This window comes from Dryobates pubescens, chromosome 17 (genome assembly GCF_014839835.1).
Source record: "Dryobates pubescens isolate bDryPub1 chromosome 17, bDryPub1.pri, whole genome shotgun sequence".
Lineage (NCBI taxonomy): Eukaryota > Metazoa > Chordata > Aves > Piciformes > Picidae > Dryobates > Dryobates pubescens.
Genome location: NC_071628.1, coordinates 12,816,030 through 12,841,575, shown reverse-complemented (window position 1 = coordinate 12,841,575; position 25,546 = coordinate 12,816,030). Strand labels below are relative to the sequence as shown.

Here is a 25,546-nt window from a genome sequence, read left to right as displayed (position 1 = left end):
AGATACTCTACATAGGGAGACTGCTTTGTAGAACTTGTTTTTCTACCTTATTCCTGGCAGTTGTCAGAAGAGTATCCTGTGGACCCCCAGGACTGTAGACCACACATTTAAGACACTGGTGAGATCAGTATCTAGTTAAGAGCATGGCCCTTGGACAAGCACAAAGAGAGACTCAGACCTTTTAAGACTACAGAAATGAAACCCATTGCAGAACAAAGGTGTTTATCCTTTTCAAAATGTTAAGTACTTTGAATTAAATTACATGACATAATTCCTACTTGCAACTCTGATCAATACATAAGTTAACATATAACCCTCCCTCTTTTATTGTGCCCCTTTATTACTGCTTTTAACTTCCCCATATACTATTGCCTTCTGATGATGTGTGTTCTCATAAACTTGCTTTGACGTGCTAAAATTTGCTTAGGTGGGGAGTTTCAACTTGATCTTTCTTCTGTGCACAATATTCTTCACCCACTCTACCCTTATCTGCCTATTTAAATCTCTAGCAACTGAAGGAAGAGTTAATTTGCTTGTGAAGCCATACTGACAGAGATGTTTAAAGCTAAACTGAAAAGCAAGTTACAATGGAATTATTTACCCTTCAAAATAGTTAAATTTTCTTGATAGTTATACCATTCAAATGATACTTAAGCCTCAGAAAATATTAACCAGCAAATAGCTCTAAGAGTTCCCTATTGCCTTTCACTCATTGGCACCTACTTGGCTTCATGTGTCTCACCCGACCTTAAATTAGGCCATCTGAATTTGCAAGATTAAGGTACCAAATTACTATGTGATTACAAAATCTCTCTTTTCAAAGGTTCTACTTTCTGAATGCAAAACACTTCCTAAAATAAGGATCATATCAACTGCAAATATGATTGAAATCAGATGGAAGTAATAGCTACTGTTCTGTTGAATACAAAGAACATGGAGTCTGACAAAAAAATGGAAAGCGAAGAGCAGTGAACATGGCATTTGTCCATGAATCTAGAATGGTCACACAGACACTGCTAACCCATTTGCCATACAAAAATACCACTGTTCCTGTGCAAGAGCAAAACTAGTGACTTCCAAGTGAAAAAACCCAATGAAATTCAGGAATATATTGTCATTCCATCATTTTTCCATTTTAGAATAGAACATCTTGTAGAGAAACAAACAACATGTAGCTGAAAAAAGGAGACTTATCCTTGTTGCTGGCTGCCACTATTTTATCCAGTTTTGTGTCCATGAAAAGTGGATCTCCAACACATAAACCCAAAAGTAGTCTTTAAAATTGAACATAAGTTTCCGATTTGTAGAAATAATCACATGATTTCAGCAACCTCTGCCATGCCATAGTGCAAAATGTATTTCACAGTTAAAAAAAATAATAAAATAATCTCTTAACATCCACTCTGACAAGAGCAATGAGAGGAAAGGAGAATGTAGCTATTGGAAGAAAGTAAATCTTTTGCAGGAAAACTAGTAGTGAAAGACTCAGTGTTCATGCCCCAAACCTGACAGAAGAGGCAAAGCTGCACCCATCAGAGGTTATGTATTTCTGCTGTCAATACTGCCCCTCATTCCCAGCCAGGGCAGACATAGTGGCTACTCACAAGAACTACTTACAGTAAGGTTCTCCAACTTTAGCAGTAGTCAACAATTATTGGAAAAGCCTGGATTTTCATCACTCTTCCAAATAAGTCATGCTGGGTTGAGGGGGCATTATGAAATTACGTGCCCTTGTGTGTTTGTTAATCCCAAACCATAACTGTTACCTTCTAGCAAAAGACCTTCATGAGGCCTCAAATAAATCAGGGACAGGGCTAAAAAAGAAAACTAGAACTCCTTAGGAACAGAGGAAGCTCCTTATATACATATTCTGAAAACAGAATCTTACACTATTTAAAACAATCTATTTATAAAGTCTTCATGGATCTTCAAATATGAGAAGCACTTCAAAATTATCTTGATCTGTAATTTCAGCAACACACAGTTTACCACATGACTGATGCTGCAACATTAGAAGATCATACTAATAACCAATAGTGAGCACATAGTTAACCATCAGTCTAACCATTAGTTCTACCAGTTTTACTAGCCAGAGAGTGAGTTTAGAAGCCCATTACAGACACAGCAGAAGAATCAGGCATTAAAATGAGAAGCAACGCAAGACCCTTTTCCCATCTTGCATTCAAAATTAAAAGGCTTAACCTGTCCTGGTGTTACTGCATTCAGCAAGAAACATGGAGTTGTTAAATTATTTTTCTACAGAATAAATTCTACTTGTAGCTCTATAGCAGCTTCAGCAATCTCATGTTGCATATGACTATGATAATACAGTTCCATTACACCGAGCCATGCACATCCCTGTCAGGATACATTCACCAGGGTGGCACACAACTATGGAATTATTATCATTTAAAACAGATTTGCTGTTTATTAGTGCAGTACACAGATCCAGCTTTGGGGAAAGAAATCCCCTTTCCTTATCCACCTTAAAACACCTGCTGTTGTAGCAAATGGAAGCCTCTCTAGTATACAGCCATAATCAGGTAAACACAGCTAGTGAAAGCATAGACGTGGGATCTGGCTTCTGCTGCAGCAGCAGCTCCCACCCATGTCACCATTCCTTTATGCTTTAATCTTTGTTACTGTTAGGGCTGCCGAGAGGAGCCGAGGCCACGCCGCAGGTGCAGCCTAAGAGGCTTTTGGCTCATCACGCAACGCAGCTCAGCATCAGTGTAAAATTGTGCTCGCTGACTGCACGCGGCCAGTTTCTCGGCGAGCGGAATGGCCCCGCTACACCGAGCGCGGCTCCACAGGTCTCGCTCCCGGGCGACCAGCCGGTCTTTGCGGCCCCGGCACCCGGCCTGGGCGGAGGGAGAGCGGGAGGAGGAAGCTCCCTGCAGCCGGCCTTTACCGATGCGCCGCACGTACTGTTTTGCAGGAAGTTTCCACGCTGCTCGGTTTAATCCGCGCACAGGGGGGCTGAGAGGAGCGCGGCTGGAGAGCGGTGGAAAGGGGCGGGCGGGGAAGAGGAGGCGGTAGCAAGAGCGGTCGTGTTTAATTTTTTAATGAGGGCTGTTTGAGAATCTCCTGGAGGGGTCGCATCGCCAGGCGGCGAGGGGAGCCCGGGCGAGCAACCTCCGCCGCCCGAGACCGAAGCCGGGCGAGCCGTCGGGGCTCCAGCCCGGACAAACCGGGATAGGCAGCGAAGCGGGCCCGGAGCCGCGGAAAGGTCCGCGCTCCGCCACCATGGGCAGCGCGGGCGCGGAGGAGAAGGGTTTGTAGCGCGGGCAGCGCGGCGGGCTGGGAGGGGGACCTGACCTTGCGGCACTGCCCGGACGGGCAGGAGGCACACAGCTGGGTGAGGGGGCCAGCGGGCGAACGGTCGAAGGCATAAAGATGCCCTCCCGGGGAAGTGGGGCCGGTGGCAGTGCGGGCTGTGCTTCCAGCCCTTCAGCAACAATTGCTCGGCAGGTGCTCGTGTCTCGCAGCCGCCATCCCCGGGGAAGCAGCAGCGCTTCTCCACGCTCACAAGTTACGGATGTTGCTACGACCGCTTTATTGCCGTGCCGCTCTGTATTATCCGAATCTAGACTACAGATACGAATTCGTAGCACGGGAGCTCTTGTCCACTGGAGACTCTAGGCGTGTATAATTATTGCATTGTTTGTCTGAAGGCTGGAAGTGCCACTGCCTGGCTGCCGCTCCTTTGCAGGGGAATGCTTTTTGTGGGGGAAAATTGTTGCCTGCAACCTGAATTACCTTGCTGCAAAACATGCCTGTTTTGGTAAGGTCTTGCTCTCCTTGCAGAACAGTAACCCATGCCTTCATTTGCTGGACATCCCTATCTTGGCCTTCCTAGCTTTACACTTCTGTGTGTTGTCTTAGAAACCTCACCCTGAAGAGAGAGTCTTTTCCACAGCAATTTAGAGAATACAGGCTTCCAGTGTGCACATGAGCATTACAGGTTGGCTGTGTGGTCACCGAGCTTTTACTGCAGCATTTCTGGCCACGTGTTGTTAACTTGGATAACTTGGACCCTTTGAAGAATTTCAGATTAATGCTGATTTTTAGCAATGGTGAAGACTTAATGAGATAATGATTTCACCTTACCATCCCCTCCTACACCCAATTCCTATGATAGCATTCCTGGAATACAGTTCAGTTTACTTGACCAGTTAAGTGCAAATGGGAGGTTCTGAAACTCCCAGAGGATGCCCATTTATATCCCTAGCCATACCAACACCTTTTCAAGTCAAGGTTGCTGTCACTCAAACACAAACCCAGGACTGAAAATATTTGAAGTACCTTCAGAATGACCAGACCTGTGAACCAGCAGCTGGGCTGCAGACATCCAAAAGGAGAGCAGATGGCCACTGATACAGTCCATTTTGTTTTCAGGGACCTGAGGCTTAATCATGCCCAGACGATGAATGCTCCCAGCTTGAGCAGACATAAAAGGTGCTCATTTCCGGCACTGAGCCATTACAGAAAAACCCAAAACACCACCATCAACAAAAACTATAAGGGGGTTCTGTGAGGGAAGGACTGAACCCCATAATGCAAGGAAAAGTAATTATTTAACACTTACTGGATACTTTTTAATATCTCACTATCTCTGAAAACATGAGTGTTAACGTAAGGTCTGAAGAAAGTGACACACAATCAAAAAGCCTGGCTGAGATCTTCACACCAAATACTGTTAGAGTTGGGCTGGTGATGCTGCTAGAATAAGAATATCAATGTCTTCCAGCTGCCTCACAATACTTGGCGCCCATGGTGTTCTACTTCACCCTCCGGAGGTTCAGCCACCACCCCCAGCTTATACCTCTCTTCTCCTTACCTCAGCGGTCTGTGTGCTAAGCATTTTTCTCATTGCTATTTTGTCTAGGACTCACATTGTTTCTTTTGGCTTCACAAGGGCCTCCAATGGCCTTTTATTTCACAGCAGGACATTAAGGATCCTTTCTTTATGCCAGTATTTTTATATGGGCAGCTATTCAAATGATGAGTAGAGTCTTGACCTATAAGGAAAAAAAAAAGGTTGAGAGAGATCAGTCTGAGACCAGCTCCTACAAAATGACTCTGCAGATTCTAACTGATAATAATGCCTGTCCCCATCATGCTGCTCTGAAAATTATCTTCAAGGTTTTTTGGATCCAGGCCACATTAGTTAGTATTCAGAGTCTTCTGACTCATGACTTGACATGTAGACTGGAGCAAAAGAGGGGATATCTGACTAACCAGGAGAGGACATCTAACCTGTGTGGAGCACTGAAATGTGAAAGCAATGAAAAAGCATTCAAGGTCAGTCTAATTACCACAGTTTTGGTAATATGTAATTAGAACAAAATGTTCTGTGAACTTTAAGGTTTCAATTACAATTTCTGTAATTCAGGACAGGGAAGAGAACACCACAAAGCTGCATATTAGTTTTCCAGTACCAAGTGCCCCACAAGCAAAATGCGTGCTGTTTTCTCATGTAGCTGTTCAGCCAAACTCTTGCCAAATGAAGACTAAGATACCAATTTCCTACCTCTCCATGTTTCAGCATCAGTCAGGCTTTGCACATTGATCTGTCCTATAATGTCTCCTGACAAACACATAATGTGCAAACAGATCCCTCTAATTCCAGTGTGTATCCTGCAAAATCTGTAAGGCTGGAAGTCATATTCATGGAATATAGACCTCTGCAGTGAAGAAATACTGCCTTAGATAAATACTTCTCTGGGCTCACCTGAAATGCAGGGCTCTTCGTGACCAGCCTATCTGTAAAATTTCTCTCCATGTCTTTCAAGTTTCCATCCTTTTGGGTCTGGCTTTCCCAGGTAGTGTTTATATATCATTCTCCTGTCTACATACCGTTCTTTTGTATAAGCCTTCAATTGAATTTTTATTACCCAGTGTTCTAGGACTTTTGGAAGGTAATTTTTTTTCCTTGACTGGCTCTTGTTCAAATCAACTATTTTTTCACATAAATTTATGATATTGAACTTCCTGTGATTTTTTTTCTACAGAAGGTCAAACTTAATAGAAAAATTGGAAGTATGCCCAATGAAAATCCATACAGCAGGTGGGATTTATCTATGATATATTTTCAGAAAATAAATATTGACTGGTGTTGACATTACTACTAATTCCCATAGGCTATATCTGGATCTCTTTTTGTCCAACTTAACAGGAGTTAAAACAGCATGACCCAAACAGCAGAATATTATTCAAAACAAGGCAGGCTGTCATACACAGATCTGTAGAACGTTTGGTTTTACACTCTGGCAAATGTGTAAAGACTATAATATAGGAAACCATATTATTTAATACCTAATGCTGAGGGTTATTGCAAAAAGAAAAAGACTTGTGCATTGCCATTTTACTCCTTGTTTTAAAATCGCCATTCTTTAGGATAATACTAAAAGCCCCCACAAATTCAGCAGTTAGAAAGGAGACATCAAACAAAATTAAAGGTCTGTACATTTCTGTCTTCTCAGGAATACCAAGTCTTATTTTTACTTTTTCTATTATTAATTGTAGGCTGACTCAGGTTATGGCCACTTTCAGCCATGACTATAGTACAGAACAGAGATACTGGAGTTCTCTTTACACGGACTAGCAGTGCCGGGTAGCTGAAGCAGTGTAGTCATGGCAGCACAGAGCCCTGGCCTAATTACTCTGCCACAAAATAAATGGATACTGGGAATTCCGTTTCCCCCTGAGGTGTTTTAGTTAAATAGGTGTTAACACAGCCAGAAACCTTCAAGCTCCAACCTTAGAATAAAAACGCCTTTGTCCTTTGGTACTTCTGATGTCCCATCCTTCCAATTCTCCTGCTGTCTATAGAGACAAAAAAAAGAGATGCGATTTCAGTGTCTGATGGAAACTTTAAAATAAAGCAACCCCCAACTAAGATCTATACATAAGCTCTCCTTGAAAAGACAAAAATAAATCTCTCCTGGCTGGAAAAACACACAGCTCTTCTGGTGGCAGTGGCAGGGTGGAAATGATCAAGCATCCTGCCTCTACAGGACACGCATCAGGGTCAGTCTTCCGAGTTCCATGAGAAGCATGTTTAGACCTGGTGTTTTCTATGCCTGTAAGAATGTTAGGATATGTATGTATTTAATGGGAAATACCAAGGAGAAGAAACAAATTAAAGCAAAATTTAGGGGAAAGGAATTGAATTCTGTTACCACAGGGGCAGTTTCACCAAGAAGCCATTTCAGAAAACATACATCTTTCTCCAGGTGGAGGCCTTGGTGAGCACTGCCAAATCAACATGGCTTGTGCCCAGTTTGACAAACCTGTTTGCAACAGCCACGTGTTCAAATTGCTTTGTTTTGAGGAGATAGAAAGCCAGTATAACGTGAATTTGCTGTCTCCAAACAGATGCCAGTAAATGGATGGTGTGTAGAGGCTGAAAGTTGCAATCATATCACATTAATTGACATTTGAATAAACAACAGGGCACTACTAAAATCCAAGCTGGTTTTCAATTTCAAATGTTCATATACTACAGCTCAGATACACACACCCCATTTAGATCTAACCAAACCAATTCTGTTTTTCTATCCAGGCAAAGAAGCAACAGAGGTGAAAATCCCCCAGAGTCACCAGGATGTGATGCCCAATGATGAGCAGTAATTACTGCAGCAACACTTCAGCCAGCATGAGTGTCAACGAAGTGTCTGCCTTCCATCTGACTTTAGAGCAAAAAACTGGCTTTGCCTTTGTGGGGATTTTGTGTGTTTTCTTGGGACTTCTGATTATCAGATGTTTCAAAATCTTGCTAGACCCCTACAGTAGTATGCCTTCTTCTACATGGGAAGATGAAGTTGAGGGGCTGGATAAAGGAACATTTGAGTATGCTCTTGCATGAAAACGCACAGAATATCCTGCCTTAAACTTGATGTTGATTTCATTTTGGAAACCAACTGTTACAACATTTGTTATACATACCTGCATTTTGGACATATGTTGGTGGCATCCATTTTGTTAAATAAATATTTGTTGCAAATTCAAAAGGCACTTCGTGTTGCTTTTATTTGAAGAACAGTGGAATGCCAGATAAGAAAGAGTTAACAGCAAAGAAATGCTACAATAAACAAGTCACTAAGAAAGTCATCATGGCCAAAAACTGCTTTAAGAATCAGATGATACTTCTTCAGGGGAAAAATCTCATTTCTACTCTGTCATGATAGGTTGGAGAGAAAGGCAAAGGACGAAAGACAGGCTCATGAATGGTGAACACTTTCGTGGTAACTCCATTCCCTGCTCATTGATACAATTTTCTGAATCTTAGAGACTGTGCTTGTATATTAAGAATCCAGAAGGGGTGGACAACAAATAGTTCTGGCACGGAGGAGATGCAAGTCCATGTTGCTGAGATGAGGAACAAGGGCTAGTCCACACACACCCAATAATAAAGAACTAATGGGAAAGCTGAAGATCGCGTCAGTCACTAACTCACCTCTCACCTTCCAAGATAAGCAGATGCTGTACTACTGCCTGTTTATAAGGAAAGTGTGCGTTGTTTCACCTATGTGACACCTGATGTGGTCCTCCACAAACAGTGTGTAGCTTGTATGAGAGGATTTTTCTGATAAGAAAAAGAAGGAAAACCAGCATCATTGAGGAAATTTTTGATTCTACAAATATTCAGCAATACGAAACACACTATCTGCCCAGAACTCCAGCATGAATCAATGCCACCACAGTCCTAGTCCACCACAGTCCTAGTCCACTAGTGCCTTTCACATTATTAAAAAAAATTAAGGTAAAAGAGAAGTGAATGCTAAGTAACTAATCCTACAGTCTGTCAGAACTGGCTAAGATATGCCAATCTTTTACTCCACAAGGTTACAGAAGATGACTCAGTTTAAACCCGAAACTTAAACTGTCTGGTTAACAGCTCCCAGCAGCAATTACATCAGTTTGACAAGGCCAAAGCAGAGATAATCCCTTTTGAGGGCTGGGTACAAATGGGTATGCCGCATGACTGTCACAGCTATGAGTTGACTGAAGGTCTCTGTACTCTCCAGCCCCTTTCCACAGCTGGTTCTGCCTGCGCTCCTACAACTGTGCGTAGTGTATGATCTGGACTGTCAAGCTGAAGAATTGGTCAAGGCAGATCTGAGAAAGCAGAGACTCAAATCTGGGGATTCAAGGTCACCTTCATACACACAGCTGTTTAGCAAGTGTGACAGTACTTGAGAGAAATTCCATTCAGTTTTTAGCAAGGTTGGCATTAGAATTTTAAGCACTGTCACTTTCACTGAACAGCTCTGTTTGCAATGAGGAGTGAAGACAAGGAGAATAGTTCCAGCAGTTGGTTTCTTTTGCATGCATTCTGAAAAATACAGTGTCCCTTGAGCCCTGTTTACTGGGCAGAGGCAGTGGGCAGAACAGCAGACATCCAGTGCTGTTTGGAACAGCTGATTGTACAGGGAAGGACATGAATCTCTTGTCTGGTGAATGTAGGAGTAACAGTCAACAGTAACCCATATTGGTCCATTTGAATTATAAAATACAAACACTTTTGTGAATCAGATTCTGCAAAAGAAAAAATGCCAGAGGTTCACTATATTGCATTTATCCTAGTTAATTTATATACAAAATCAAAGGCAGATATCAGTACACTGATTCATGTGATCTGTTATTGCTGGGTAGGATCATCCACTGCAGAGACCTGACACTGCTGTTCTTTTTACATGCACCTAATCAGTGCAGCTGAGCTCTGTGCTGTCAGGTTAGAGTGCTGAAGGTACTTAGGTTATCTAAGTATAGTTCAGTTATCTCTAAACTACACAGCAAACATGCCCAAAGAACACTAATACTGTTTTATTACTTTTCTTCTTGATGCAATCTATTGCTGGAAGCAATTATTAAGTTCTCTTATGATCACAAAGCTTCATCATTTCCTGCTCACCCTCTGCACCCCCAGAAAGAATACACAGAGCACAAATTTTCAAAGGTTTTCCTTAAATATACAGAGTAAATCCCAGAACGGGGTTAGGAGCAAATGGTTCAAAAACATGTAGGGGACAAGGGGAGCCATCAATGACTGATCCTGCTGACTTCACTGGAATATCTTCTATATGAAACGTGCTGAGCAGAAGCCTGAACTCTTATTATCTCCAGTACTATATATGCAGAACTCAAAAATAGTGATATCATGGTCTGTGCACAGAATCAGGCACAGCTGGGAGGAAAATGGAGATAACAAAAGTATTTTCAGTCCCCCCTTAGAAATTTTGCAATACCATAAAGCCAGTAATTGTAATGGATAGGTGCATTTGCTGGTTAATAGTTAACAAGTTAGAATGCCTCTCTAAATCACCATCTAGAAATGTTTTGAAAGAGAGGGATTGGATGATCTATTCAGTATATTAAGCAGGAGAAAAATCTGGCCAATAAGGCAGAGTCTGTAACGCCCCAAAGAGAAGGACTCACTCTATCCTTGAATAAAAGAGGCAGATTGTCCTTCCCTAAAAACACAGGATTGAATGGTAAGTTAAATCATCCTGAATAAGGTAAACTTGATTATTTGTGGGTAATGCTAGAATGCTAAACACAAAATTAATGGCAAATAGCAAATAATAGTTGAGAGACCTCTGGAAATACACTGTGAAAATCAAAGTATTTTCAAGAACAGCAGAAAGGTAAGAGACTTTTCTTTTACTAGCAAAAGAGTAATATTATGAAAATAAATCACTGAAATTACAGAATCATTTTACTCATTGTTATCATCAGTCATGGAGATGGAAACAAACCTAGTTTCATTGACCTTAATGACAGAAGATTTGTTCTTGCTCCTTCATGCTTGAAGATTAGACGCTTCATTACAACTTTAAAAGGCTAAAAGAAGTGGAATACTATCAATGATCAGAAATGAGTAGTAGTGATAATAATATTGATCATCCAAGCCCAGTAGAAGTAAACTAAACTAAACTAAATATATGTAACATGTTGCTGTGAGGCTTACAAAACATTAAGCATGAAAACCAATATAAATGAGGGGATTATAAAGTGGTTATCAGAGCAGAGCGGTGACAGCAGAATATTATCTATAGCTGATGGAAGAAATGAGAAAATATGCTTTAACTATACCTCATACTGAAGATGGAGGACATCTGATTATCAGTTCTTAAAATGATAATTTTTATATGTGATTTTGGAGAAAATTTATATTGCTGAGGTATAAATACTGATGCAGCATTTCATCTTTCAGTGCCAAAGGGACAAATGCATTTCACAAAATTACTAGGAAATTTAAATTGGAAAAAAATCTCTGGAGGTCATGTAGTCCAACCTCTTGTGAAAGCACACAGCTTTAAAAAAAAACACAAAGCAGCTTCTAATTGGTTTATTTACACAGAGTCTTAGTTCATATATTCCTTCATAGAGACATAATTTGAAACTTTCTGAGTTTGTTCTGCACTTGCAGAGTTTCAGTGGCTATGCATGCTCTGTTTTAGTCAGTTTGAACAGATCTGGATTCCTACTGAATTACACAGATGTAAATAATCACACTCCCTTATCATACCTAAAAGTTACATTTCAAGATATTTGGATTGCCATTGTTTCAGCAGCTACTTTTAGGGCCAGCTGAGCAATCCTGTGAATTGCTGCAAGGGTCCTACACACACTAAAGGCCTTAAATATAAGTATCCCTTTTGATTTGGGTTTTTTTATTTGCTTGCTTAGTTTTTTTAAAGGGATCAGTATGGGAAAGTGGAGGTGAGAAGCATATTGTACAGCTGTCATATGTTTACATTTCTATGGGCTGCCACTCAGAGGGACATAGACAGGCTGGAGGAACAGAACAGCGAGGAATACCATGACATTTAGCAAGGACAAATGCAAATCCTGTACCTCAGACAGACTAAACCCCTGCACCATATAGGGAGAAACTTTTTTGGAAGGGGGCTGGTGAGCAGCAGGCTACAGAGCAGTCAGCATCAGGCCTGGGAGAAATGAAGGTGAACAATGCCCTGGTGTTAACAGGACCTTAGCCACTAGATCAAGCAAAGCAATCATTCTCCTCTAGCACTTACCAGACTGTACGTGGAACCCAGTTTCCATGTACCTGTCCCCCTGCCACCCGGCCATGTAAGCAAGATGTTGATGAATTTATGTCTGATAGAGGGCCACCAAGATGGTCAGGGTTAGGAGTACTGGCCCTACAAGGAAATGGGAGATATTAGGGGAACCTAAGCAGTCTCTTGATGTAAGTAGGTTACTGACAAGGCAGAACCATGCTGTTTACTAGAGGTGCATAGAAGGAGAGTGAGAGTAGATACTCTTAGAGTGACACATCAAAGTTTCCACCTGGATATACAGGAAAAACAAAACAACAAAACAAACAAAACCCACCTTGAGAGCAATAAAGCATTAGAACAGGCTGGCAAGGTCGGTTTTAGACTCTGTCCTTGGGGGATGTTGATACTACTAGTAATAGCCCTAAGTAACCTTATTTACACTCAGTGATCCCTCTGCTTTGAGTGGGAGGCTGGACTAGATAAGCTCCCAATGTCCCTTCCAACCTGCATGATTCTGTGACTTGCTACTTCTTTGAAATATTTTTAAATGGTGTTTGGAGTGTACAGAGGTAAAATTGAATGTAAAAATCTATGAAGTTTACAATGTCTAGGACTGCTATTAATACTTCTGAATAATTACTACTACATAAACATTACTATTACATAGCCATTTATTCCCCCTGTTATAATTTAGGAAACTCAATGCTGGTTTTGGATGTTGTCTGTTTATTCCTCCATATTACACTGATTTTATTCACATAAGAAATGAACGATTTGCTGTATCTTAATTGCCTGGTCATAAATTGTCACCATGCTGGAACTACTGAAAACTCAAAGCCTAGCTTATGTAGTTAATTTTAAAAAATATATTTGATTCAAGTTTTTCCTGATTATTTAATTCCAGAATATGGGCAAAATACACATAGTATCATAATATTTAAGTGGAACATAAACTTCATGGACTCTTGTGTCACTTCCCTTGTACTGGCTACACTTTCACTGACTTCAATCAAACACTGCCTTATTAAAAGGAATACTATATTTGAAAATCAATTTTAGAGACTCAGGATCTGGTCCAAAGCCCATTTTATGTCACAAATCCAGATTTAGGGTCCTGCTGACTGTGCCAGCTTGTCACAAATGAGTGATTTAGATCACTTACAGAATCACCACAGGTACTAGTAAAAGTGGTTTTAATGTGGTGTTGTAAAAGTGTGACTTACTGGAGTTTGATGCCAAGGTTCATTGTATTGCTGTACAGCATCACCTTTTGAACAATGACTCAAAACTACCAAGGCACAAATCAAAGTTATCAAGACAAAATCATACTTGCCATATTACAAGGTTATGCGTGATATTGATTGGTTACTTACCAAAGAGCTGCTGTTGGTAAAAGGTGTTTCTGCCTCAAGGAGCAATCTTGAAGGGCATCTCAGCTCAAGTGGAGTTTATGGCCATGCAGACAAGTTTCTTAGCCAGCAGAGCTCAAAGAAGGGTCACTTAGGCTGACATACTTATGGAATAAAGTGGCTTGTAGTTGAATCACATGCAACAGTATACATGATACTCATAGTACTCACAACTTAATTTCTTCCTTGCAAAACTATTGGAAAAACCATTATTCATGGGTTAATTGCACAAAGGGTGTCCCAAGATGATACGTGTTGATGGTCACTGTTTCTCTGCTCCTTGGTGGTTTTCCAGAGAATAGAATGAAACTAGGAGAGTTCTTGGACCCTTTGCAGCTTAGGCTTGTACCACACCACCATTAGTTTGGTTAAGGGGTCAAGCACATCAGTCTCAGAAGGAAACATCCCCACAAACTCAGTCTGTCTCAACTATTTTTCTACTGCACAAATCACAGGATAACAGTCTCATGGATGTTTGGTGAGGCAGGGGAGAGCTTATGGTACAAAACTTATCAAACCATGCAAGTTAATAGAAACGTTTTCATTTATTTATTTAATGGCAGAAGCACAGTGGACAACGATAGGAAGACTGCTTAGAGACTTCAAGAAAAACTTCTCAGAACTTTGCTGCTCAGAGAACAAAGATTTCATATGCCACTACACTAAACCCTTCGCTGTAGCCACAACTGCCTTGCTGCAGCCACAGAAAAAGTTGCCAGATCCTGACCTAAGTCTGTAGCATCCCTGAAGATGTCAATGAATAATCCACCAAATGTGTTCTTGGATCCAAATGCAAACCGGTTTCAAGTTAACATAATTAATGAAAGTCAAGACAACACCGAAACATCCCAAGAGGAAGTGGGCTCTGACCCACCACATTATGAAGAAACATCTTTTACTGATGAAGCACATAACAGACTGAGAATCAGTTACAGACCAGGAAAGAGAGAATTATATGACAATTTCCTTCAAAATGGGGAGAAAACAGAAGCTAGTTTACATCCCTACGATACCCACACTAAAATGTATTACCTACAGACTTTTGGCCATAACACAGTGGACCCAGTTCCCAAAATTGATTACTATAGAAACACTGGCAGCGTCAGTGGGAATAAGCTCAACAGACCAAGCTTATTAGAAATTCATGAACAACTGGCAAAGGTAAGTGGAGAGGAAAGATACAAATTTTCTCTATTCCATTTCCAGGCTGTTAATTCTGTTTATTAATATGAGAAAGTCCTTAAATTCATGAACCTTGCCCAAGAGAAAAAGTATAAGTAATCACCATACTTCCTTTGGTAGCTGCAGTATGTTTTCTCCTCTGTACCCTACTCAAAGCAAATGTTTTTATTAAAAGGTGATAGTAATGTACTTGATTAGCAGAAAAATACAGCTTAATCTTGTCCTAAAATTATAGAACTACTAAATCTCTTCTGTTTCACTTCAGAGTTAGGATAGCACATGACGAGTATCAACTCATAATTTACCCACGCTACAGAATTCACACATTTTAAATTTGAAACTAACATCAATGCATAACTAAGTCTCACTGATTCTTCTGTTGTATTTATTTTTATACATACAAGTATTTTAAAAAGCATTATATGTAATAAATGCAATTTCAACTAATCAAAACCCCAAAGCATTACCTGTTTATTGCTGTAGCAAACCGTTCAAACTGCAAGAAAGAACCCAGACCTAGGGTGCTGAGGTTAAAAGTGTTTGCTCAGAAGAGGGATAGCAAACAAGTTTTCAGGTACTGACTCTGTGAATTAATTTAGGCTTTCATGCTCATTATAGCAATGAATTTGGAGAGAATCTGAAGAGACTCTTGAATTACTACATAGAAATCATTTATGGAGGAGCAATTTGGCTAAATTCCTCCTAATCTATCACATAGAAGAGCTGTTTAGACTTTGCTCACGTAATAGATGGGACTATATCCATGTAAAACACACAGAGAGCATTACTGAACCAGATACAACTGGCTAGCCTGCCTTTGAAAGGTTTTCTAGGGCTATTTGTTCTCTTCCTTTCTGAGTGGGCCTACTTTTGGTTAACACGGAGGAGTTTACTATGGATACATATGACCAATGGATTTTATGGAAAAAGTTTCCCCTTAGCAGACTCTTCCCGTTTCCTCTATTATTTTTTTTTTGCACATATGCACTACAGTAAGCACACTCTAAACTTCAACAAGCAAGAATTTGGTAAGTTGATAATATTGTCTCAAATATCAGATTTTCACTAACTTAGATAGGCAGCTAGGCCTATTAAGGCTTGATTTCCCTACGTGTAAGAATCTGCCATGCAAAATAAATAGCTCAGAAATAGCTTGTAAATGAGAGCTTCTGGGGACAAGAACAACCAGATTAAGCACTTTGCAACAGTTAAACTATTAAAAATCCTACTGCAAAACAGTGGAATATGATACTCTATTGACTCTGATAAAATTAGACTCTTCTTTACGCCACAATACCAAGTTCTCTGTAACAAGCAAATGAGAGACACAGGATACATCTACTTACAGAATTAAAATCCAAACTTTTTTGAGGTTCTTGATTGTGCACTTCTCAGGGCAAGTCTGCAAAGAGAGACAACACCCCTATAGTCAAATTCAGATTAAAGGTGTCAATATGCAGCAACCCCCCCCTTTTTTTTTTTTTCTGCATTGGGTAATAGTGGAATGAGAATTCTCCAGAGAAAATGTGCTCCCATCATTACTCCACTCAGTTTTACATCTGAAGTTGAAATAATTTGTAAAAGCACCTGATTTTTGTGTGTTAGTCTCATTCAAAACCCACTTCTCTGGGAATTCACCTGTCCTAAAGAAGATTAGTATAAAAAACAGGAATCAAGCAAATAAATAGCCATTAGGAAATTAGGGCCTGATTCTTTAGGATCTTATTAGATCAGCTTCCTAGTTTTGGCCTGATATTTCAAATAAGGTCTTCACAGGCCAGCATAAAATGGCTTACACAGAAAGGAGAAACAGGTTACCTAGGTCATTATAAGTGGATGTGAAAAAGGGAAGAACAGGAATCTGGTATCCACACTCATTTGTATAAACTGCTGCTCAAGTGACTAAGCATATTTCCATGCCCAGACAAAGCTCTTGCAGGAATAAGTTACTTCAGTAATGGCCAGAGAGGAGAAAAATAGTGTACTGGCTTTGAACTTAATGCTGAATGAACGTGTACCAAACATTAGCATATATTAAGGGTTTTCAGTTCTGACTGTTACAAGAAAAGCCATTTTTCTGCTGTTGCATCTCTCAATAGTTTGCTTATTTAAAACAAAATCAGATCATTTTATTTAGCATGTGTAAGTGAAGATTAAAAAGAAAGCAGATTCCATCCCAGAGTCAACTGAAGGGACTGCTGGGGAAAAGACTGTCATCTAGCTTGGTAGTTCCCAGACCTTTCCCAGTATCCACCTTACAAAAAGATAACCAAAAAGGGAATTTGATTATCTCTCAATATAGGAGGGTGAATGTCAGAAACAATGGGATTTTTGCTACACTGGCAACCCACTGTGCCCTTATGTTAGTTGGAGGCCTTGTCTGGGAGTCACTAACCACAGCACTGGAACAAACGACCTGCCATTAGCATGGCTGGAGTCTGTTCCTGCCTGTCCCATGGACTCACTTTGTGACCTTGGACAAATCACGTTGGTCTACAGTTTATTCTGAAGAATAAACACAAGGTCATTGAAGAGTAATTTAGTATGGAAGAAAATCAAGATGGTATGAAAAGGCTGAGCTTCTATCAGGAGGCACAAGCAGTATGGGCAGCTGGGTAGGGTGCCTATCCACCAGCCCCAGCCTGTAGCGGGCTCTCTAGCCACCAGTAAGGAGGAGATTAGACACCCAGTGAAGGGTCTACAGGGGTTAGAGTGATAGGAAAAAAAAAAAAAAAAAAAGGGGCAGCTCTGGAGAAGATGCTTTATTTCTTTAACACTAAAATCTGGGTCTACCTCACCAGATTTCAAGACAATCTAACACCCGTCCCTCCTGGCGTTTTGGAAACTCAAATTGTTGTCGACACCTGTCCTGTGAAAGCCCATTTCCAGGCTCTGATAAGAAGTGACAGATGTTTGACTTTAGATTACTAAACATCACATAAGCATTGCCATTGTGCTTTGATTCTGGGCTTTGCATCAGAAGATAAATATTAATATTTAACACACTTTTTTAATATGCAATTTTTTTAAATGTCAGAATGTAAGGCAGGCTGAAAGGAACTTCAAATATCTGATTCCCACACTGCAGGAGTCAGATGTTTGTCATCTTTTAGCAAGACATGTCAGTGTTTGCATACATTAAGCCACAAATCACCAATTAAATCTGTAAAAAACAGTCTAAGTGCTATTTCACAGCTGATGGCTGGTGATTACTTAGGCTTAATATTTACCCTACATAAGAAATCATCTAACCTTTCTTCATCTTGGCTGTTCTCCACACTTGTTACAGAGAGTTGATGAGCTCATCATCTTTAGTCCCAGGAGAGATGAAGACTAAACTGTTCTGAAACAAGGAAAGGAAAATGTTTGGGGTTGGTTTTGGTTTTTGTTTGTTTGTTGCTGGCTTTTTTTGTTAAAAAAAAAAAAAGAAACAGGAAAATAAGTTAACTTTTAATTTTGGTAGCTTTTCAAAATGTTCTGTCACTTTTAATTCTTTTAATTCCACATCCTTAATGCATGAGTAGTACAGGTAGAGCTGCTTGGTAAATAACAAATCATTCACTAAAGCACACCAATTTGACATGCATTTATGGAAGGTTTAAGGCCATAATTTATGATAATGGCATTGAGAGTGCATATTAATTCAAAGTACACAGGAAACAACTTGTTTCACGTACCAAGACAAACCTGTTGTTTTTTTCTTCAAAATTCTAAGCACTGTGGCAAAAAAAAAAATCTCAACTCACATTTTTCTGCTAATCTTCCTTAACTCACTTTAATTTACTGTCATTTGAGCAAACACAGTCATTATTATTTTAGAGTACAAACTGTCAAACTGTCTGGAGCTCACCGTCAAAGGCTTTCAATAGATCTTGAATGCCCATTTCACATGGGGCAAAGCACCATGGGCACCAAGTTTAACCCATGTTGAAATGTATAGTTTCTCATTTGTGAGCACAATCCTGAATTCACTGTGTCAAAGGCATTCTACAACATTGCATCATAGTGGCTAGAGGCCCCATCAATGAGGGGGGAGTCCAAACATGAGCATAAGCATCATATACAGTTGGTCTTTACATCTGTTTGTTTTGCTTTCTTCAGTCTGTAGAGAAAATACAGAAATAGCCTTGAAGCTTAAGCAAGAGGAAAAAAACTCATAGGCTTAGCAGAATCACAGATGTTTCCCCTCCTTGACCTGTTTAGTTAATCTGGAAATATTTCAAACTCCCTCCAAACCATAACACCATCTTGACTCCTCTCCAGAAGTGACACGTGCTCCTGCTTCTCTTGCACACTGTGGCAAGGTACATGGTCTTTCCTGAAGGCCTTTGCAGACGACCGAGACAATACCTGGCAATTTAACACCAACTCTTTGCAAAACCAAAGTAGGAAATTTGGGGTTTTCTTTAAAAAAAAACCAAAAAACAAAAGAGCAATGACAATGAGTACAAAGCTCAGCACCATGACTGATTTCTATTCAAGCCACAAGAAGAATAGCATGGTCCTAAACTGCCTCAAAGATTCTGGAGCAGAAGAGCTGTAGAGACAAGATACAGATCTATGGATGTGGACAATACAAAATTCTGGGCTATTTATTCTGGTCACACCACAAACATGGCAACTCTTAATCTTATCTACTATGACTATACCAGAGGTGGTTAAACCATAGAAAAGATTATTCATTTACTGCATTATTTACTACATTTCACTGGCATTTCTCTGTTTTCAGGAATGTGTTACCCATTTTCTGCTGCAACAACAGAAAACAGCAGAGTTCACCACATAGCTTTGCCATGTGGAACTCAGCTAGTGAGCAATTATTCCTGTTTCTACATTTAGTGTTATTCATAAATTGTTGCAGCAGCACATAGAGGCTAACCACGAGACCCTCATTAAGTCAGATGCTTTACTAACACATCAACACAACATATATGTTGAATATAGTTCACAATAAAAACAAGCTAGTACGAGATAATAATGTTTTTATTCTGCTTAAGAGATTCTTTCATCTTTTCTCTCTCTTAGCAAGCTCACCTGCTGATGCCAGTGGTGAGCAGAATATTGCACTCTACTCCAGAGATAGTAAAACCTGATCTTCTTCAGAATTCCTTTACTCCATGTCTCTCTTACGCAGCCAGGTTTCCTCTACTTGCATAAAAATGCATTTGTTTTCTCTGTGATCCTTCAGAACATAGTTGTGAGCACTGGCTCAGTTGAGAGAGTGGCTAATGGAGAAGGCACCGCTGGAGATGAAACCACAGACAGTAAGGAAGAAGAAAGCAAGACAGGATTTGTCAAGTTTGGATGGGTGAAGGGTGTGCTGGTGAGAACCTTATCTGCATTTCTAATAAAATAAAATAATCTTTAAGATAAGTTCTGCAACACTAATGTCTTTTAAGAAGTAAGAGAGAGGAAGACTTGAGGGAGATGTTTGGGGTACTCTTTAACAGCCTGCAAATACAGGCTGTCACCTGTCTGGTTGTTACCACTTTCAGTGTTGTACTAATGCAGTATTTTTGTTTAAAACCTAGGTAAGATGCATGCTTAATATTTGGGGTGTGATGCTTTTCATTCGACTTTCCTGGATTGTAGGTCAAGCAGGAATTGGTATGTATCTTAATATAATTTTAAACAATGAAAGGAAAAGAGGATAAACTATATATGAGCATGATTAATATATAATCTGAGATGTGCATTTACATATTGCACTAAATAATGTTTTCAAAAGCTTGCCAGTGCAAAAGATGTTAATCCTCCAAACTACTGGAATTTTCCAGACTCACAGCCAAATTACTGCTTAGAGGCATAGATCTGTTAACTGTGCATATGATCATCACATTTGAGTATTTCTAAGCTATAGTGAAATTTGTAGTTAGATCCTGTAACAGATGTAAACTTCATGACTGGGGCCAATTTCTATTATGTGTATACAGAGTTAACCTTTAAGAGTTCACACTTTGCTTATCTGTGAATCTCAAACCTTGTCACTACATATTAAAAACAACACTTCTTCACACTTCTCTGCAAAGATGAAAACAGAACTGGAAGGAGGTCTCATCAGGATTCTGTTATTTTTAGCTATAGCACAGCACTGGATGCTAATTACTATGAAACACTAAGTTTTAAAAACTCTGCTATAGCTTTCACATACATTAACTAACCACACCTCATTGTGTGCTGTATCTTTGCTTCTTTACTGTGCAATTTAACTAATCTAAATCTGAGATCCCAGTCCCTGGGAGACTGGGCTCCAGGCCTCTATCCAGCATGCTGTTGAATGCTGAATAAAATCAAGAAAGTGCTCACAACACTCTAAGAGTCTCCAGCAACTAGAAGAGCAGCTGAGCAGGGTGTTGTGTATCAGTGGTTGTGTGGTACAACTTCCTTTTTTATAGCTGCTGCTCTGGGGAAGCACAGAAGTGCGAACTGTGGCGGCAGTGTAACTCTGTGTTTCATGATCATACAAGCTAGAAATAACTGGAACCTAATCTTTGACCAGCATCCAGCTGTCATTAAAAATAAATAAATATATAAATCCAAAGGGTGGATAGTTATTATTACAGTTTGCATTGTCACAAAATGGAAATATTCAGTAGACATGATCTGGAGTCCAAAACTCTGGCCTCAGGGTGTCTACCCTCCCGGTCTCAGTTAAACCTCAGTGCTCAAATTCAGATTGAATATAAATTTCATTTACTTCCTTGTTAATAGAAGTGAAATGAGACATTGAAACAAAACCTCTCCAAAATTTCATGTGGTTGAAGTCTGATTTCCAGCAAAACATAGTAACTTCACAGAAGTTTCACTTGAGCAAGACTGCATTTTTATAGAGTGAAACAAATGAAATGCATATTAAGAAAACAAATCTAGCCAAATTTACAAACACACCAATAGAAAAATACAAGCCAAACCAACCAACCAAAAAAACCCACAACCAAGTGAAAACCACCCCAAGAAGAAAAGATCCATAATTAAGCGGAAGAACTTAACTACTTTTGCAGTGCTCCATGCATGGCTCTAGCACTGTGCCTGACAAAGGGGTGCTTGCTGATTTTATGATGCATACTAAATGAGAGCATTCAGCCCAAGGCACTCGTAAGTATATGCCTTGCCATGAAAATTCTGCATCTTAATATTGCCAAGACTTTGCTCTAGGGTTTCATGCAAAATTAGTTTTTAAGGGCAGTTTAGTAACTTATTGAGATCATCAAGAAGTATTACTTTGTTTTGAGGTGTGAGAATAGCCATAGGCTAGAGTAATTCATTTTAGAACAACTTACTTAGCAGCCATATGCCTAGTTTTCAATCTAAACTTTAATCGGGTTTTAATATTAATTTGCACCAACATCAGTTACAGCCTTTCTGCTTTCACATTTAATTTTACCATTTTAATTCATTGATAAGCTAACTCTCTTCTCTTATGTTTTATTGCTCTGCTGTTGCTTTTTAAAACTGCATGCCTTATGTAAGGAGGTTAGTTTTACTTCTGAAAATGAGACATCAAATTCTATTTGAATAATTTCTCGGTGCATTTGCTGAATGTCTTATAAGCAACGAGCTTTAAGTCCCTTAACCAAGCTGCTTAAGGAGAGCAATGATAGAAGCTCATCATCACCAAGGCTCAGGGATTTCACTGGGTACTTCTACTAACATGGAAATTAAATGAGTCAGTTAAACCACCATCTGGGCACCATCTATATCCCCATTATTAGAGGGCCAAAGAGAGAAAACCCAATCATTTTCATACCTTGATAGACTGTCCTGGGCAAAAGCTCTTGCAGGGTAAAAGCAAGTAACGTTTCAACAAGGTTGTCTGTTCATCATCAGCTGGTGAAAAAGAGATGGCATGGTTCTAGAAAGGTGAAAATACCATGCTAGTTTCTAGACCTGGAACCTAACATTGGGGGCTCTACAAAGTCTATATTTGTATCTATAGATGGAATGGCTAGCCAAAGGTAGGGAAAAACACTAAGCTTATGTGAACTGAATGTCTGGCCCCAAACATTACTATTATCTTACACTATATTATATTGCAATGGTGTTTTGGTTGAGTAGCTTTCTTTTATGCAATTTTCTTCTTAAATGCTAACATACTTACTTTTAATTAACATTAAAGCCTTCCCAAGCAGATATTATTAATTGAATTAGCAAAATATTTGACTGTATTTATCATATATATGTTAACAACATGATTGTGATATGCAGTAGAAAACCTGGGAAAATAAGAGCACATGCACTTACCAAATAATTTTGAAATTACTTTAAGAATCATGTGTCTCACTTATTTAATTTAAAAGTTAGCAGCTGATTAAAAGTCATATTCAGCCACTTCCCAGACTTAAGATTTGCATGTTTAACAATATCCTTCTGTTACAGTAGTTGACCAAAAGGAATGACCATTTGGATTATTTTTTTTATAGTGATCTGCCTACAAAATAGGTGCATGACTACTTACAGTAAGGGTTCAGAAATCAGTGGGATAAACATGAGCTATCAGAGGCTCAAATTACTTTAAATACCCTCCATTATTTTACATCCAATTTATATCTCACACATTATATCTCAAAGGACTGTGATAACATCGCTATAATTTAAAGTAGCAAAGAACATGCATTCAAGGATTGTAGGTCTATAATCATCCAGTATGAAGCAGTCAGGAGTCTGATCTGGAAGCCAGAAGATGGAAACACAGCAGATAAATCAATATGTTTGTAGCACACCTAGATGGATGTCAGTTGTAGGATCCAAGTTTCAATTTGGATGAGCCCTGGTCAATAAACATTGCTATAAGCAATGTATAATCTTCAGTTCCACACTGAAGACCTATGTACCTTACAGAAATAAGAGAGCAGAAGTGCTAGAAAGTTCAGATAAAACTAAGAACTGATGCAATGTTTAGCATCTAACTGTAATTATTTTCTCTTTTTCGTATTTCTTTCCTTCATTCTGTTTTTTTTTTTTCCCTTTAATTTTTCACCCTCTCCTAGATACAGATGGGAATAGAAACAACAAAGTTGAGAGAAAAAGATCGTATTATTTCTTCACCTGTCTTGAAACAAGAAAGCATTATAGAACTACAAAGCCAAACTCTTCTTGGTAGTGTCAGAAAACATAACAGAATTCATTGCTGCAATTGAAGCTTGGGAGGTCCAGTCTGTACACAAAGCAAAACTTTTTCACTGGGCAGGTAGTCTATCCCTGGATCATGTAGTTGAAAGAGGCCACGGTGGTTTTCAAGATCCAGCTAGCCAAATCCATGACTGATTTAACCCTGTGTCAGCAATAGTTCTGCTATGATTGGAAGCTGAACTACAGACCTTCAGAAGTTATGTCCAACCAATGTTTCTCTGATTCTCAATCATATTAGGCAATTCCAAATCATACAGTTTCTAGTATGGTTTCACAAAGTTAACAAAAACCTGACCACATACCCAAAGACTGGAAACACACTCAGATTTCTGTCTTTCACAGTCTAAAACTCAGTTCACCTAGAACAAATCATCTATCACTGATCTTCAGACATTTGATTATTTCTGGTTAATTATTTAATTTTATTATAGCAGCTAAAACAAGAAAATATTCCAGCTTCTGTAAGATGATATATTGCAGGTCACCTGTTAAAGTAAATGGCATCTAAAAAAACCAGTATTTCCACCTTCAAATGTTTGTCTTGTATTGGAGTGAAATTACTTTTTGTAGGGAAAGAGTGAGATGAGAAGAGACTGGGGAAGCACAGCACTTGATAGCCTGGCAAGTAATGATACAGAAGGCTTGCAGTGAGGTCTTGTCTCTCTTCCTGATAGACTCTGTCCTAGTGCATTATGAAACTATACAGTCTTTCTCTCATCAGTGTTTAACTAACCAATGAAAGACAGCAGCATTCTTACAAGAGCTCTGGTAAATGTGTTAATCTCTTCACTTGCACAGTCAGGGCATATATTAAAGGCAGAAATAAGCAACCATGCCAAGGCAACATTTGTTTGCTCATTCCCTCCAGCCATTGAAAATCATGATAGGATATTCCTATCAAAATCACTGCTTGCAGACTGATGGGAATCACTTACCACTGTGATGGGGACTCCTTAGAAATGTTCTGCCATCTGCAAGTGGTCAGCAAACCATCTTTACAGTTTATTTTTCTGCTTCTGACCTGAAAATTCCATTTAAAGAAAAGAATGATTCGTAGGAATCATGGGACATGAGTAAAATATTTTATCTTCTTATTACTAACAGGTCTTGGAGTAATCATAATTCTTCTCGCCACGATGGTAACCTCAATTACTGGGTTGTCAACTTCGGCAATAGCAACTAATGGGTTTGTCCGTGGAGGTAAAATTCTTAGGGTTACTAGTGATTTCAAGCCCCAGAAGGTCTTTATGTTTTATTTTCATATGAGGCAAAGCAGAGGGACGGTTAACCAAATGGTACATCTGAAGAAACTGGCAGGTAACAATTCCAGCCACCTCTAATCACAATTGATGGCAACATTGAGTTGTCACTTTTAATAAATCCCAGTTTTCAGTTCGGTCCGTGAAGCACGTTTCAGAAGTTCCTGCCTACTGCTGAGCAAGAGATGGCTTCTGGCTTCAAGGAGTTCTTCTGTTACATTTCAGCAGGTCTTTCTTGTTCAGAACATTTCAGGTTGGACACCCTTGGACAAACTAAGCACGAGGCATCTCTTCCTCTCATTTTAAAGACTGCTGCAGATCAATGGATATCTTCAATTTAACACCTTTATAAAGCTCCTTATATTTCAGCTACTCCTTGGAAGATGAGTAAATTTTGCTGGAAAAGTGCACACCAGGTATTTCACGAAACAAAGTTTTAGTGCATTTCAGAGTCTTAATAAGTGGTCTGCTCTACCCTCTGGAAAATTGCAAGTTCTTACCCCGTCATTTAAGCACAACAGGTATTTGAATATAC

General features: G+C 39.5%; 2 protein-coding genes across 3 annotated transcripts in view; both read left to right on the top strand.

The window, feature by feature from the left end:
• The first annotated feature begins 3,101 nt into the window (after nucleotides 1-3,101).
• CTXN2 (cortexin 2) lies at nucleotides 3,102-8,014 on the top strand. Its single transcript, XM_009897249.2, has 2 exons — nucleotides 3,102-3,274; nucleotides 7,568-8,014. The coding sequence occupies exon 2, from the start codon at nucleotides 7,622-7,624 to the stop codon at nucleotides 7,868-7,870; it is 249 nt and encodes an 82-aa protein (XP_009895551.1). The 5' UTR covers nucleotides 3,102-3,274; nucleotides 7,568-7,621; the 3' UTR covers nucleotides 7,871-8,014.
• Nucleotides 8,015-14,116: 6,102 nt separating this feature from the next.
• The window catches only part of SLC12A1 (solute carrier family 12 member 1), a 45,204-nt gene continuing 33,774 nt past the window's right edge, over nucleotides 14,117-25,546 (top strand). The window contains exons 1-4 of one of the 2 annotated variants that reach the window (XM_009897250.2): nucleotides 14,117-14,602; nucleotides 19,812-19,946; nucleotides 20,155-20,230; nucleotides 24,857-24,952. In XM_009897250.2, the coding sequence (XP_009895552.1) occupies nucleotides 14,192-14,602; nucleotides 19,812-19,946; nucleotides 20,155-20,230; nucleotides 24,857-24,952 (718 nt within the window). In that variant the 5' untranslated portion in view covers nucleotides 14,117-14,191. The remainder of the gene's footprint in view (nucleotides 14,603-19,811; nucleotides 19,947-20,154; nucleotides 20,231-24,856; nucleotides 24,953-25,546) is intronic. The other variant, XM_009897251.2, reaches the window with a different exon arrangement.

What these genes read in the sequence shown, in the direction of transcription:
- CTXN2 (XM_009897249.2), top strand. Translation starts at nt 7,622, where the DNA reads ATGATGAGCAGTAATTACTGCAGCAACACTTCAGCCAGCATGAGTGTC.